The 14,339-nt window shown below is 46.9% G+C and overlaps 1 protein-coding gene across 1 annotated transcript in view; it reads right to left on the reverse strand.

The window, feature by feature from the left end:
- OACYL (O-acyltransferase like) overlaps positions 1-14,339 on the reverse strand; it is a 75,685-nt gene that overhangs the window by 18,468 nt on the left and 42,878 nt on the right. The window contains exons 8-9 of the mRNA XM_001089574.4: positions 8,402-8,503; positions 137-302 (exon numbers count right to left, since the gene is read on the reverse strand). Of these exons, the coding sequence (XP_001089574.3) occupies positions 137-302; positions 8,402-8,503 (268 nt within the window). The remainder of the gene's footprint in view (positions 1-136; positions 303-8,401; positions 8,504-14,339) is intronic.

Below are 14,339 nucleotides of genomic sequence, written 5' to 3' on the forward strand. Positions count from 1 at the left end.
CCTACAGCATCACCAGTACTCCAGAGAAAACACCAGAATCAGGTTGGCCCTTGGAAAGTTCAGCATACCGGTTGAAGAAATGAGACGCCAGGTTTGCACCCTTCTGCCTTTCCAAAGCCAGCAACTCGAGACTCACCGCATTCTCGACCGACACAAAGTTGTTTAGTAACAGCAGATTTGTCCACCATGCTTGCCGGCAGTTATCCCAGTGGAATTTGGGCACTTCCCAGACAGGTCCCCAGGGAACAAGAGAGAACAGTCCAACCAACAAGCACACTGAATACAGGTGAAGAGGCTGCAACCTGGCAGGAGAGAGCCGGGAGAAAGAAGGTGACTTTCCACTGAGGTCCCTCCAGTCCCCTCAGCGGGAACGTGGGGCATAAGGTGCTCTAAAACAGATTGTACTGTCGGCAGCTGCCACCCAGCCACACCTCAAACGCTCAAGCATCCACAAGTTCAAGATCACTTACTGAGCACCGATCATGTACTGGCTCGGGTGCTACTGCTGCAAAAATACTGCTGTTTATTTCTTTTTTTTTAGAGACAGGGTCTCACTCACTATGGCCCTGACTTCCACCTCCGGGGCTCGAGCAATCCTCTCACCTCAACCTCCCAAGTAGCTAGAACTGCAGGTGCATGCCACCATGTTCCACTAAAAATACTGTTATTTATTGAGCAAGTCATATAGGTGAACCACGGTGGGAGGAGCCTGCTACAGATTTCTAAACCTCAGAACAATCCTGCAAGGTAGCTGTGACCTCCCTTTTATGAAGAAATTATAGCTAAGAGAAGTTAGGGTGACTTACCCAAGGCCACCAATCACAGAGCAGTACCAAGATCTGACACCGGTTCATGTTCTTTCCACATGACCTCACAAGATGAAAAACTCTTTCTCCCTTCCCTCCCTCCCTCGCTTGCTTCATTTCTCCCCTCCTCACACCCTACCTCCTCCAAGCAAGATCTAAAGCAGCTACAAAGGGGAAGAATCAGGAGTAAGGTGTCTAGACCAGCACTGCTCAATAGAAACAGGATGCAAGCACGGCTGCCCCCAATTTTACACTTTCCAGTAGCCACAACTTAAAAAGAAATAGGTACAACTCATTTTACTATTATTTATTTAGACCAATATATCCAAAATATTATCACTACAAACACGTACCCAATATGAAACATTGTTAAGAAGCTATTTGACATTCTTTTCCCTTTTACTGAGTCTTCAGAGTCCAATGTGGGCTTTGCACACATAGCACATCTCAACTGGCCACTTATCTGGTGGCTATTTGCTGGACAGTGTGGGTTTAGAGTTTAGAAGTGAGATGGCAGCCTGGAGGCGCATACAATTCTGGCATGGATTCTGGATGGGCTGGGCTCAGAGCCCTCTTCTAAAAGAATATAACTAAAAATCCAGGGTGGTTTTGGCTCAACTAGGGCAGAACAACGGCCCAGCAGTACCTCCAAACATCTGGGTGAGAGGGTGGGGTGCGGGGTGGCGTTGACAGATGGGAAGTGGCAGGACTTGGAGCGTCTCCACTTAGAGGCGCACCCCCAGCAGAGAGGGGCTCAGCACCAAGCCTCTGGTCTGCACCCGGGGACGGGGACCACTGATTCCCCTGTTCTCCCCACAATGAGAACGTCCTATATAGAGAGTGTCCGGTGGGTGGGAGGGTGGTAAGCATTCCAGGAGAGGGAGTGGAATTGTTGATCAATGTGATAGAGAAAAGGCAGGCAACTCTGTCAAGACACAGCTTCCCAGATCAGCTCGCCTGCACATTTGCTCCGGCGACAGCCTCCCTGGGTCCTAGGCACTGGGTCCTGCCATGTTTGCCATCTGACCGTGCTGCCCTGCAGCTGCCCCTACAAGTCTCCGGCCTCGCCTTTCTGATCATCCTTCCCACCATCTGTCGCCTCCCCTCCCCGGGGAAAGTAGTCAGCGCTGCTCCCTTCAGAAGCAGAGCAGAAGGGAGCATCCCCCTGCCCCCCACTCCAGGCAGCATCCCTCACCTCTGCCAAGTCCCCCCTCCCCAGGGTGCTTGTTAAAATGCAGACTTGGAGTCTGCAGGCTGTTGGGTGGGCCACGCCTTGAGTATCAAGCTTGTCTAAACTTTTCACACTGAGAAAATCATGTGATGTCTCCTCTTTCCTCTTGTCTAAAAGGGAAACGAGAGTTTCTGCTTTCTAAGATTTTTTGACAATCTAATGAGATAAACAAGAAAACAGTTTGATACATCTAAACCACCCTAAAATGTACACGTGCTACATTTTTGTCCAAGTTTCCAAGAAAATAAAAGTCAAAGTGGGTTTTCAAAGATTAAAATGTGGGATACTGGCCAGTGTGGTGGAGGGGTGAGAAGCAGGGATTCTCATACCTGGTGGGTAGGAAGGTAAATTGGAAAATGCACATTACGAAGGTAAATTGGAAAATGCACATTACGATGTTAAATGCCCAAAACCCCTAATTCCACCTGTAGGCATTTAGCCCACAAACAGATCTACACACGTGCACAAAAATATATACAGATTGTCCCATTGTCTAAGACAGCAAAGAATTACCTCCATGCCCACTAATGGGGACAAGTTAAATACATAATGGTACACCCCACTGTGCCGTACTGATAACCTTTAACATCAGGGATGTGGGTCCTTGTGTGCTAATAGAGAAATAGGCCAATTCTGTATTATAAGTGAACACATCACATGCAAACAGTGAAGTATACAGTGCAATCCTACGCGTGCAGGAGAAGAACAGTGCTTATATGTACGTGGAAAGTTTCTGCAAGAATTCCTAAGAAACTTAAATACAGGTGTCCTGCGGGGAGTGAGACTGGAAGGGGGACCGATTATTTTAGCTATAACCTTGTGTTATAATTAGACATTTTTATCACAAGGTATAAAAAAAAACACCTTAATTTTTAAAACGTAGCTGCTAGTTGACATAACCAGGCAGTTCCACGGTTCTAGAGCTTTACTCTCTTCCTTTCCTGTTAGATAATCTCTGTCCTGACTTACCCCTAGAAGTTAAGTTTGGGGATTTTATAATCACTTGCAATAGCTCCCAAATGGTCTCCCCGTATCTGGCCCCTACAGCCATTCTCTGCCCTGCAGCCAGAGTGAGTCTTGCAAGATGTAAATCTCCCCATGCCACTCCCTTGCTGGGATCCTTCAAAGCTTTCTGTCTCAGAACAACAGGGAGCGTCCTTAGGGCAGCCCCTGCCCATCTCTGACCTCATTCCTCTCACTGTCCACGTGGCTCGCTTCACTCCACAGAGCACCTTTGGGCTCTTTGAGGCTCTTCAGACACTGCAACACTCCTCCTTTCCCAGGACCTTTGTGATTCGGTTTTCCCAGAATGGACCATTCTTCCGCCACAGGATTTTCTTTGCTTAGAACATTCCTTTACTTTCTTCTAGGCTCTGGCCAAAAGTCACCTCCCATGACTGCCCTTCCGGAGAAAGCCTCCACCTTGCTTACTTCGATTGATTGATTGATTGATTGATTGATTGAGGCAAAGTCTCATTCTGTCACCCAGGCTGGAAGGCAGTGATGCAATCACAGCTCACTGAAGCGTCCACCTCCTGGGCTCAAGCAATCCTCCTGCCTCAGCCTCCCAAGGAGCTGGGACCACAGGCACGCGCCACCACACTGGGCTAATTTTTTGTATGTTTTGTAGAGATGAGGTCTCACTATGTTGGCCAGGCTGGTCTCAAACTCCTGAGCTCAAGGGATCATCCCACCTTTGCCTCCTGAAGTGCTGGGATTGTGAGGCAAGAGCCACTGCAGCCGCCTCTTCTCCAAATGATCACTTTGTAGCAGCCATCCTCCCTGGCCTAGCATACATTTATTTGCATGCTGCAACTTCAAATTGCATATTCATTTATTTATTGTCTGCCTCTATTCACTGGAATGTAACCTATGGGCTGGAAGGCACCTTTGCATGGCTTATTAAAACTATTCTCAGGGATTAGGACAGTGCCTGGCACAAAATGGGCCTCCAGTGAACACAGAATGAGTGAGTAAACAGATGGTCTGACCCCGTCCTCCTGGAGATAAGCAGACAAGTGATAAATGCTAACCAGGTAGCATCAGTGAGTTATACCAGCACACGTGAGAACCTCAAAATGGCCAGGAGCACGACTCTTTTGTCACTGGGGTTACCTTAGTGAAGGTGAGTTCGAGTTGTGGGTTGGTGACAGTTCCCTCCATTTTCAACACAGTTTTTTCCCAGGTTGGACTGATTGTCTCCCTAGCTCCCACTCTGACCTGCCTTCCTTCCAGAGTTCCCCAGCTCAAGAATGCCAGCACCACCTGCCATGTTGCTCAAGCCAGAAAATTCCTGAGTCCTTGATTTCTCCTCTCTCCATTCCCACTGCCAATTGCCAGTGAAAACCTGCTCTCCTGCCCAGATACTGCAGTAATTTACTCACTGGGGTCCTTGCCTTACAAGGCTTCACTACCACCTCACTCTCACCCCGTGCTCCTCCTGCCCCCACTGCTGCTCTATCCACCTTGGAAAGAACCCCTCTCTGCTCAATACCCAGCTCCAGACTTTTACCCTGCAGTAGGTTTCCCAAAGCTGGACGCAGTGGCTCACACCTGTAATCCCAGCACTTTGGGAGGCCAAAGCAGGCAGATCTGAGGTCAGGAGTTTGAGACTGTTTTGTTTCTCAATCAATAAAGGCCAAAATGAGCGAAGAAAGTGGCAGCCTTTTATTTGCAAATATGCATACGCTCTCGGACGAGGTTCTCTGGTCGTCAGGTGTGGGGGGGCTGGGGGCCAGGGAAGTCGCGCCGGCGCTCTCCGGTGATGTTCTCCGGTCCACAAATGTGGGGGGCCGAAGAAGTCACGCCGGCTCCTGCTGGCGGCGGACTTTTATGCCTGGGAGCTGGAGGGGGAGGAGTTTGGGGTGTGTGTGTAGGAGTGGCTGCTTGAATTTCGGTGTCCCGGGCTTGACGTCATTCTGTGCAGGCGCAGTTGATTTGGTTCTTTTCCCGGGCCCGGGAATTTTTCCCGGGCATGGGAAAATCTGTGATGAAGAACCGGGAAACAACAGGAACTGCTCCATCTTGTTCACCTTCCTCCATCTTGTCCCTTTTCCCTCACCCAAACAGAGACCAGCCTGGCTAAGACAAGAAAGCCTGTCTCTACTAAAAATACAAAAATGAGCCAGGCATGGTGGTGGAACCCTGTAATCCCAGCTACTCAGAAGGCTGAGGCAGAAGAATCGCTTGAACCCAGGAGGAGGAGGAGGTTGCAGTGAGCCAAGATCATGCCACTGCACTCTAGCCTGGGCGACACAGAAAGACTCCATCTCAAAAAATAAATAAATAGGCTGGGCACGGTGACTCATGCCTGTAATCCCAGCACTTTGGGAGGCCAAGGTGGGCCTGAGGTCAGGAGTTCAAGACCAGCCTGACCAATATGATGAAATCCCGTCTCTACTAAAAATACAAAAATTAGCTGGGCGTGGTGGTGGGCGCCTGTAATCCCAGCTACTCAGGAGGCTGAGACAGGAGAATTGCTTGAACCTGAGAGGCGGAGGTTGCAGTGAGCTGAGATTGCACCACTGCACTCCAGCAAGAGCAAAACTCTGTCTCAAAAAACAAATAAATAAAATAAAATAAAATAAAGTTGGTTTTCCAAGCAGAACCCACCATGCCATTAGATCCCCTGCCCCAACCCCCACCTAACCCCTCTTAGTATTCATCACCATGACCCCTCAGCCTGTATGCCAGCCTCTCACCCCCAGAAAACCTCAGGGCAGGACAGGCTGCTTACCCCAGTGCCACACACCCAAAATATTATTGAAATCATAAGCCTTCTGTCCTTCCCTGGAGGAGGGTTAGATTTTATAAAGCTTGGAAGAAACCACAAAGACCGTGGTGAAAAGAAACCAACAAAGGTCTATGCCTTAGCTTGTCCCCATTCTTCACCTATTTGATGGAAAGCTTAAAAGGTATAAATAACAACCACACTAATAATGATAGCTCCTACTTATTGAGGGCCTACTATGTGTAAAGCACGCTTCCAAGTTATTTACATACATTATCTCACTGAATCCTCACAAGAGTCCTATGAAGTGTCACTATTCTTCCCATTTTAGAGATGAGCAAACTCAAGCACAGAAAGACTGAGACACTTACTCAAGGTCACTCAGCTGCTGTGTGACTGAGCCAGAATACACGCTCAGCCGCCCAACTACAGAGTCTGCACGTGCCCACTGCGTTTCACTAGCTCCAAATATTATGACAACACTCCTCTTCCTATTTTGTGACAGTGTGGAAACAAGATGAACGTGAACCGGGAGTCAGGAGTGCTGGCTTCCAGCTCAGCAAATAACCACAACGTAGAAAATACATCAATGGCAGGGCTGGATGACATGAGCTGAAGTTTCCTTTTGTCCCTTAACTTTGTTGTTTTTGTTTGTTTGTTTTGAGACAAGGTCTCACTCTGTTGCCCACACTGGAGTGCAGTGGCACAATCTTGGCTCACTGCAACCTCCACCTCTGGAGTTCAAGTGATTCTCCCACCTCAACCTCCAGAGTAGCTGCGATTACAGGCATGTGCCACCATGCTCAGCTAATTTTTTGTATTTTTGGTAGAGAAAGGGTTTCACCATGTTAGCCAGGCTGGTCTCCAATTCCTGACCTCAAGTGGTATGCCCCCCTCAGCCTCCCAAGGGCCTCCCCAAAATGCCTGGGATTACAGGCATGAGCCACCGTGCCCAGCCCTTCCGCCCTTAACTTTGGTTGTCTCATTCCATCACTGCCACTCTGCTACCACTGATTCCATATTCTGCCCCAATGTTGGAATCCCTTCTGCATCAACCAACCACACATTCCTAAAGAAGACCATTGGCCACGCACGGTGGCTCACGCCTGTGATCCCAGCACTTTGGGAGGCCAGGACGGGCAGATCACGAGGTCAGGAGTTCAAGACCAGCCTGGTCAACATAGTGAAACCCCGTCTCTACTAAAAATACAATATATATATATATATATCTTAGCCGGGCATGGTGGCAGGCGCCTGTAATCCCACCTACTTGGGAGGCTGAGGCAGGAGAATTGCTTGAACCCAAGAGACGGAGGTTGCAGTGAGCAGAGATGGCGCCACTGCACTCCAGCCTGGGTGACAGTGCGAGACTCCGTCTCAAAAAAAAAAAAAAAAAAAAAATCGTCATTCTTCTTGCCTCCCTCCCAGCAGAATGGCCATGGCCCAGAGCTTCGACCAAGTTCCTCTCGTGGTCATGTATCGTTTTATTTTTATCATTACCATTAGCACTCTGATTTACAGGATCCAATTACTACTAATTTGCAGACAAACAAATTTTCCTGTTGAATACAGATTCCATGGAAATCTGACAGTGCATTTATTGAACTCTGCTGCCCATCAGCTGAGGACTAAGGATGTTTTTGCCAGTGGAACATACCAGTTTTCATGGTATTTGTCCCAATAGAATTTGAACCATATTAAACCAGCTTAAATCAACTGTATTTAGGGAACAAAACTATTTTAGTTTACTTTTCTTTGGAAATTCTTTTATTTTATTTTATTTTTTTTTTTGAGACGGAGTGTCGCTCTGTCGCCCAGGCTGGAGTGCAGTGGCCGCATCTCAGCTCACTGCAAGCTCCGCCTCCCGGGTCTACGCCATTCTCCTGCCTCAGCCTCCCGAGTAGCTGGGACTACAGGCGCCCGCCACCTCACCCGGCTAGTTTTTTGTATTTTTTAGTAGAGACGGGGTTTCACCGTATTAGCCAGGCTGGTCTCGATCTCCTGACCTTGTGATCCACCCGTCTCGGCCTCCCAAAGTGCTGGGATTACAGGCTTGAGCCACTGCGCCCGGCCTGGAAATTCTTTTAAAAGAAGGTTAAAGACAGAAAACTAATAAATTATTACACAGCAATGAGGAATTGAGAAATTATGTAAATAAACCTACTGTCAGGCCTCTGAGCCCAAGCTAAGCCATCATATCCCCTGTGACCTTCACGTATACACCCAGATGGCCTGAAGCAACTGAAGATCCACAAAAGAAGTGAAAATAGCCTCAACTGATGACATTCCACCATTGTGATTTGTTTCTGCCCCACCCTAACTGATCAATGTACTTTGTAATCTCCCCCACCCTTAAGAAGGTTCTTTGTAATCTCCCCACCCTTTAGAAGGTTCTTTTTAATTCTCCCCACCCTTGAGAATGTACTTTGTGAGATCCACCCCCTGCCCACAAAACATTGCTCCTAACTCCACCGCCTATCCCCAAACCTATAAGAACTAATGATAATCCCACCACCCCTTGCTGACTCTGTTTTCGGACTCAGCCCACCTGCACCCAGGTGAAATAAACAGCCTTGTTGTTCACACAAAGCCTGTTCGGTGGACTGTCTTCACACAGACACACGTGACACCTACCTTGCCAGGCGACTGAGAAAGTATCTGAGGATGACTTTAGGGGTTATTCCTTTGTCTGAATTCTGATGCATCTTTAAAAACGACCTTGCACTTAACCAACCACTAAAAGAGAAAGAAGAATTGTCACAGGAATTACTTATCAATAATACAGTTCACTGATTGATTCATTTGGTTGTCCCAATCTGGATAGAATAAATTATGATGCATTAACAAAGCACCTCCAAGTCTTAAAATAATTTTTTTTTTTTTTAGATGGTGTCTACCACTGTCACCCAGGCTGAAGTGCAGTGGTGTAATCTCGGCTCACTGCAACCTCCGCCTCTCGGGTTCAAGCAATTCTCCTGCCTCAGCTGGGATTAGAGGCGCCTACCACCACACCTAGCTAATTGTTGTATTTTTAGTAGAGACGGTGTTTCACTATGTTGCCCACACTGGTCTTGAACTCCTGACCTCATGATCCGCCCGCCTCAGCCTCCCAAAGTGCTGGGATTACAAGTGTGAGTCACCACACCCAGCCAAAAACAATTGGTTTATTCTTGCTCATGCTGCATGCCCAGGTTGACAGAGCAGCCACCGTCTGAAACCTCACCAGTGACCATGGAAGATGACAACAGCCTTCTGGAGGGCCACAAACTAGCAATGAAACTGTCTAATCTAAAAGTGTCACGTTTAAAGCTCTTAGCATAAGAGTTTAAAGCACTTAGCATAATGGCAATACCAGGTACCACTTGGTCAGAACTAATGATGTGACCCACCCAATCACAATGGGGCCAGGAAGTGGAATGTTGCCAGGTGCCCAAAAAGGAGGGAGACAGAAAGATTTGTTGACCACTATTAACAACCACCATTGGGTCTTTTGAAATAATAACACCAAGACTTTCCATTTGTGTAGAAGCACGTGACTTTCAAAGTACTTTCGCTAATGAGATTGCTTTTCCTTCTCCAGTCGTACCAAACTACTTTGCAAAAAACGTTTGTTGGCAGGACCCAGTGACTCACACCTGTAATCCCAGCACTTTGGGAGACGGGTGGATCACCTGAGGTCAGGAGTTCAAGACCAGCCTGGCCAACATGGCAAAACACCACGTCTAATAAAAATATAAAAATGTGCTGAGCGTGGTGGCATATGCCTGTAGTCCCAGCTACTCAGGGGGCTGAGGCAGGAGAATCGTTTGAACCTGGGAGGCGGAGGTTGCAGTGAGCTGAGATCATGCCACTGTACTCCAGCCTGGATGACATAGCGAGACTCCATCTCAAAAAAATAAATAAATAGTTGTTTGTTGAGTGAATGATTGAATAGATGAATAAACAGCTCTATTAGGTAAAAAGGAAGATACTATCATTCCTGCTTCTCTGATGGGAAAAGTGAGACCTACAGATTATTAAGAGGGTTGCCCAAGATCGCAGAATTCTTAACCAACACACCCTGATGACAAATTCATTACCCAGAATGTGCAGCTAAAGAAACCAAAGTGATGCCTTTTAATTGCAACTGGATGGTAAGGAAGCATGTGAGTTTCTCAACCTTTTGACATTTGTACCAGCGATCCTTGTGGGTGTTTCCCTAAGGAGCTAATGTATTTCCTATTGCGAAACAAAGCCGTGGGTTGGGTGGGACTTGGAAGGGATCAGGCAGGGTTGGAGAATGTCTCTATTCTCTGCCTGCCAGATTTTCCTTTGAAAAGCAGCAACTTGGACTCATTAAATAGGAACAAAATTTATAGAGACATCTAAAAGACAGTGCTAAGAGGGGGAAGCAGGGCAGCCAATTCTGATTCCGGCCTCCTCTTAATTTCAGGAAAGGATAAATCAGGGCAATTCTTTCTTTTCAGAGTGACTGGCTCCCGCTCTGCCAGCACGGTTGCTAAGCAAAACCTGGGCCTCGTTGTGTGTGTGGGCACGCACCTCCCGGCTTGCAAGTTCATCAAGAGAGGGCTACAAGAAAGGCTGGCAGGAAAACAGGCTGTAAGCAAGATAACTAGCTCCACGGGGCTAAGACCCAAAGACTTGAACACACTGCAACAGAGAAAAGCACGCACTAGTGATAGATGAAGTCAGCCCGAGAGGTAGGAGAGGATTACAAAACAGTCGCCAACTAATTATTCTTCAGGATAATCAGAAGGCTTTGGTTTTGCTATGTAAATATCAGTGACAAAGTGAGTAAGACATGGTTTCCTTGTGAAACAAGCTACACTTAAGCTCTAATTCTAACCTTACTAGCTGTGTAGACTTGGACAAATCACCTCATTACTGAACATCAAGAAGTTTCTCATCTGTAAAAATGGGGATGATATGTGTACCAGCTTTATAGGTTTATTGTGAGAATTGCATGGGATAAAAGATTTCAAGCTCTTAGCATAATGGCAATACTAGGTATCACTATTAATAATGGTTCCATTGTTCAAAAGAAAATGTGAACCTTTGAAAGTAATACAATAAAAACTGAAGGAAAAGGAGAAAAAGACAGTCACGGAGACTGATGGTGAGAAATGGAAGCAAACAGAGATAAAGAGAAAAGAAATGTACTTCTCCGTCTCTAGGCTGCTGTCAGAATCTGCCCGGCTTCCGCCACCTCTGTTGGCCTCAGCTCTTCCTGCCTGGGCTCACACAGAGCTTTTCAGGCTTCAGCAGGCACAACCCGGAGAGCTTCTGACAGTCCAGACTGCTGGACCCATGCCCCCAGAAAGTCTGATTCAGTGGGTCTGGGGTGGTGCCCAAGAATTTGCACTTCTACCAATTCCAGGTGATGCTGGTGAATTTGCAGTGGGATGGCTGTCTGAGGACCACTGACATAAGGCAAGGCACGGCCCTCCCTGACCCCAGACCAATCCAGGTGGCAGATACGTCATCTTTATATATTTGTAGTTTTCTGGGCTGTTTGGTATCTCAATAGCCTTGGCCTGTGCTTTAGATATCTCAGGACTGACCTGGTGGCTTCTCTGGTGTCTCCGATTCCCACTGATGATCCAGAGATGACCAGTGGCCTTTCGTGCCCTCTATCTTTCCATCCTAGTGACAGCTTTTCTAGTCTCCAGATTGAGTTTGGCTTCGGTGCCTGCCATCCTGATCTGTCTGTGCCGGTGTCCCTCCCAGGGCTTGGACCCTGCCAGTCAGTCCCATCCTAGCATACAGTTGTTTTTGCCTGGCTTATAGGGAGCAGAGTTCTGGTCTTTGCCTGCTGCCCTGTGGGCAGACCTCCCCGTTCTCCAGGGGCCCACTCCCGGTCTTCTGCAGCTGGGCTTCCTCTGCCTGGTGAGACCCAGTGCTGCCCTCTTGGAAAGTCTGGAACCCAGGGGTTCCCCTATCACTGCTGGTTTGCTGCATACTGTGGACCCTGAGCCTGGCCTGTCTGGGCTACTTGCCACCTCCTAGCATGATCCTTAATGGATAGGTCTGAGCTCATTCTCCATCCCTCTTTCTCAGCATTACCACAAGAAACTCACACACCAGATTCTGGAGATAAGACAAGAAATCATTCATTTCAACAATGACTTATTGAACATACTCTGTGGCTAGCACTGCCTCAGTGACCTGGTAACACAGCAGTACACAAAACAGAAAAACAAACTTTATGCCTTACATTCTACTGAAAGGACACAGACAATTAATCAATCAAAAATGGCAGCTATAGTATGTGGATAAATAGAAAAAATGAAGTCTAGAAGGCTGGGTAGTTGCACTTCAAAGAGAGGGGACGAGGAAGGCTTTGCTGTGTAAAAACTTGAAGGAGAACAGGAATCAAGCAACCAGGCTGTTAGGGAGGTAGGTGGCACAGAAGGTGGCCGGTGATTAGTAATCCCTTACCGTTGTTCTGTGCAGCATGGGAGCTAGTTCTCCCCTAACTGGGTGGGTCACACACATTTGAATTTAATGACTTTTTTTTTTTTTTCCCAAGACAGAGTCTCACTGTTGCACAGGCTGGAGTGCAGTGGCACGATCTTGGCTCATTGTAACCTCCGCCTCCTGGGTTCAAGCAATTCTCTTGCCTCAGCCTCCTGAGTAGCTGGGATTACCACGCCCACCTAATTTCTGTATTTTTAGCAGAAACGTGGCTCCGTCATGTTGTCCAGGCTGATCTTGAACTCCTGGCCTCAAGCAATTCGCCTGCCTTGGGCTCCCAAAGTGCTGAGATTACAGGTGTGAGCCACCATGCCTGGCCTTAGTGGCCTTTTTTTAAAAATGGGGGCACTTATGAAAACATTGCTCTGTGGCTCTTGTAGTTTGGCCGACAATAGCATCTCCAGCAGCCATCAGTTTGCCCCTTTCTCCTCAGTCATTCTCAACATACCACAGGTATGTCTTGGGTCCCTTCTCTTTTAACAGCCTTTCTTTGTGCCCCGTACAGAGTCCAGCTCCACTCCATTTCTTTGCTCCCTAAAACAGCAAAACATCTTGAAAGAGTTGTCCAAAGTCATTGTGTCTACATCCTCCCATCCTCACCCCACTCCCCCAGACTTCCATGTCCACCACGCCACTGACCCTGCTCCTGACAATGTCACCAAAAGGCTTCTGGTTGCCAAAGTCAAAGATTGTTTCTTTACACAATGAACTCCCGGAGCGCTGGGCCCCGCTGACCACAGCATTCCTTCTTGAGGCGCTTTCTTCTCTTGGCTTCCTGGTCCCCGCAGTGTCTGACTTGTGCCCCATTTCACTGGTCATTCATTCTCAGACTCCTTTGTGGGTTCTTCTCAGCTTCTAAAGGTTGGAACACCAGAGGTCCTGGCCTTCAGTCCCCATCGGTCATTCCATTCTCCTCTTAATGTGATCAGATTCAATACTGTGGCTTTAAATGCCTCCTGTATCCCAAGGACTCCAAAATTTACATCCCCAGGCTTGATGTTTCCACTGATCTCCCGACTTACGAATGTCAGCTACCATATCACAGTTATGATATGACTTATGAATGTCAGCTACCATATCACGAGTTATGATATGACTTAAAAATAAATGTCAGCAGTCATATCACAAGTTATAATATGACTTACGAATGTCAGCTACCATATCATGAGTTATAATATGACTTATGAATGTCAGTTACCATATCACAAGTTACGATATGACTTATGAATGTCAGTTTTATCACGAGTTATGATATGACTTATGAATGTCAGCTATATCACGAGTTACGATATGACTTACGAATGTCAGGTACCACATCACAAGTTACAATATGACTTATGAATGTCGGCTACCATATCACAAGTTATGATATGACTTATGAATATCAGCTATCATATCACAAGTTATGATATGACTTATGAATGTCAGCTACCATATCATGAGTTATGATATGACTTACAAATAAATGTCAGCTATCATATCACAAGTTATAATATGACTTACGAATGTCAGCTACCATATCACAAGTTATGATATGACTTACGAATGTCAGCTATATCACGAGTTACGAGATGACTTACGAATGTCAGCTACCATCTCACAAGTTACAATATGACTTATGAATGTCGGCTACCATATCACGAGTTATGATATGACTTATGAATATCAGCTATCATATCACAAGTTATGATATGACTTATGATACGTCAGCTGCTCACCTGCCATTTCTACATGGCTGTCTAAAAGGCCTCTTCATCTTAATTCATCCAAAACAGAAAGCTCGGTTTTCCCTCCAGACCCAGCTTCTCCTCCCATCTTTCCCATCTTAATGAATGCCATCACCATCGACTCAGACACTGAAACCAAAATCTAGAAATCATCCTCAACTCATCTCTTTTCTCACATGTCACATCTGATGCATCAACAAGCCTTAGCAATTCCACATCTTAAACATATCCTGAATGTGACCTTCTTTCTTGATTCCAGCCACCACCACCCCAGCCTTACCATTTCTCATCTGAAATAGGGCAAATCGATCCTTGTCAATCCTGCTTCCACTCTTGCCCTTCTTAGGTGCATTACTCACATAGGAGCCAGA

This window comes from Macaca mulatta, chromosome 18 (genome assembly GCF_049350105.2).
Source record: "Macaca mulatta isolate MMU2019108-1 chromosome 18, T2T-MMU8v2.0, whole genome shotgun sequence".
NCBI lineage: Eukaryota > Metazoa > Chordata > Mammalia > Primates > Cercopithecidae > Macaca > Macaca mulatta.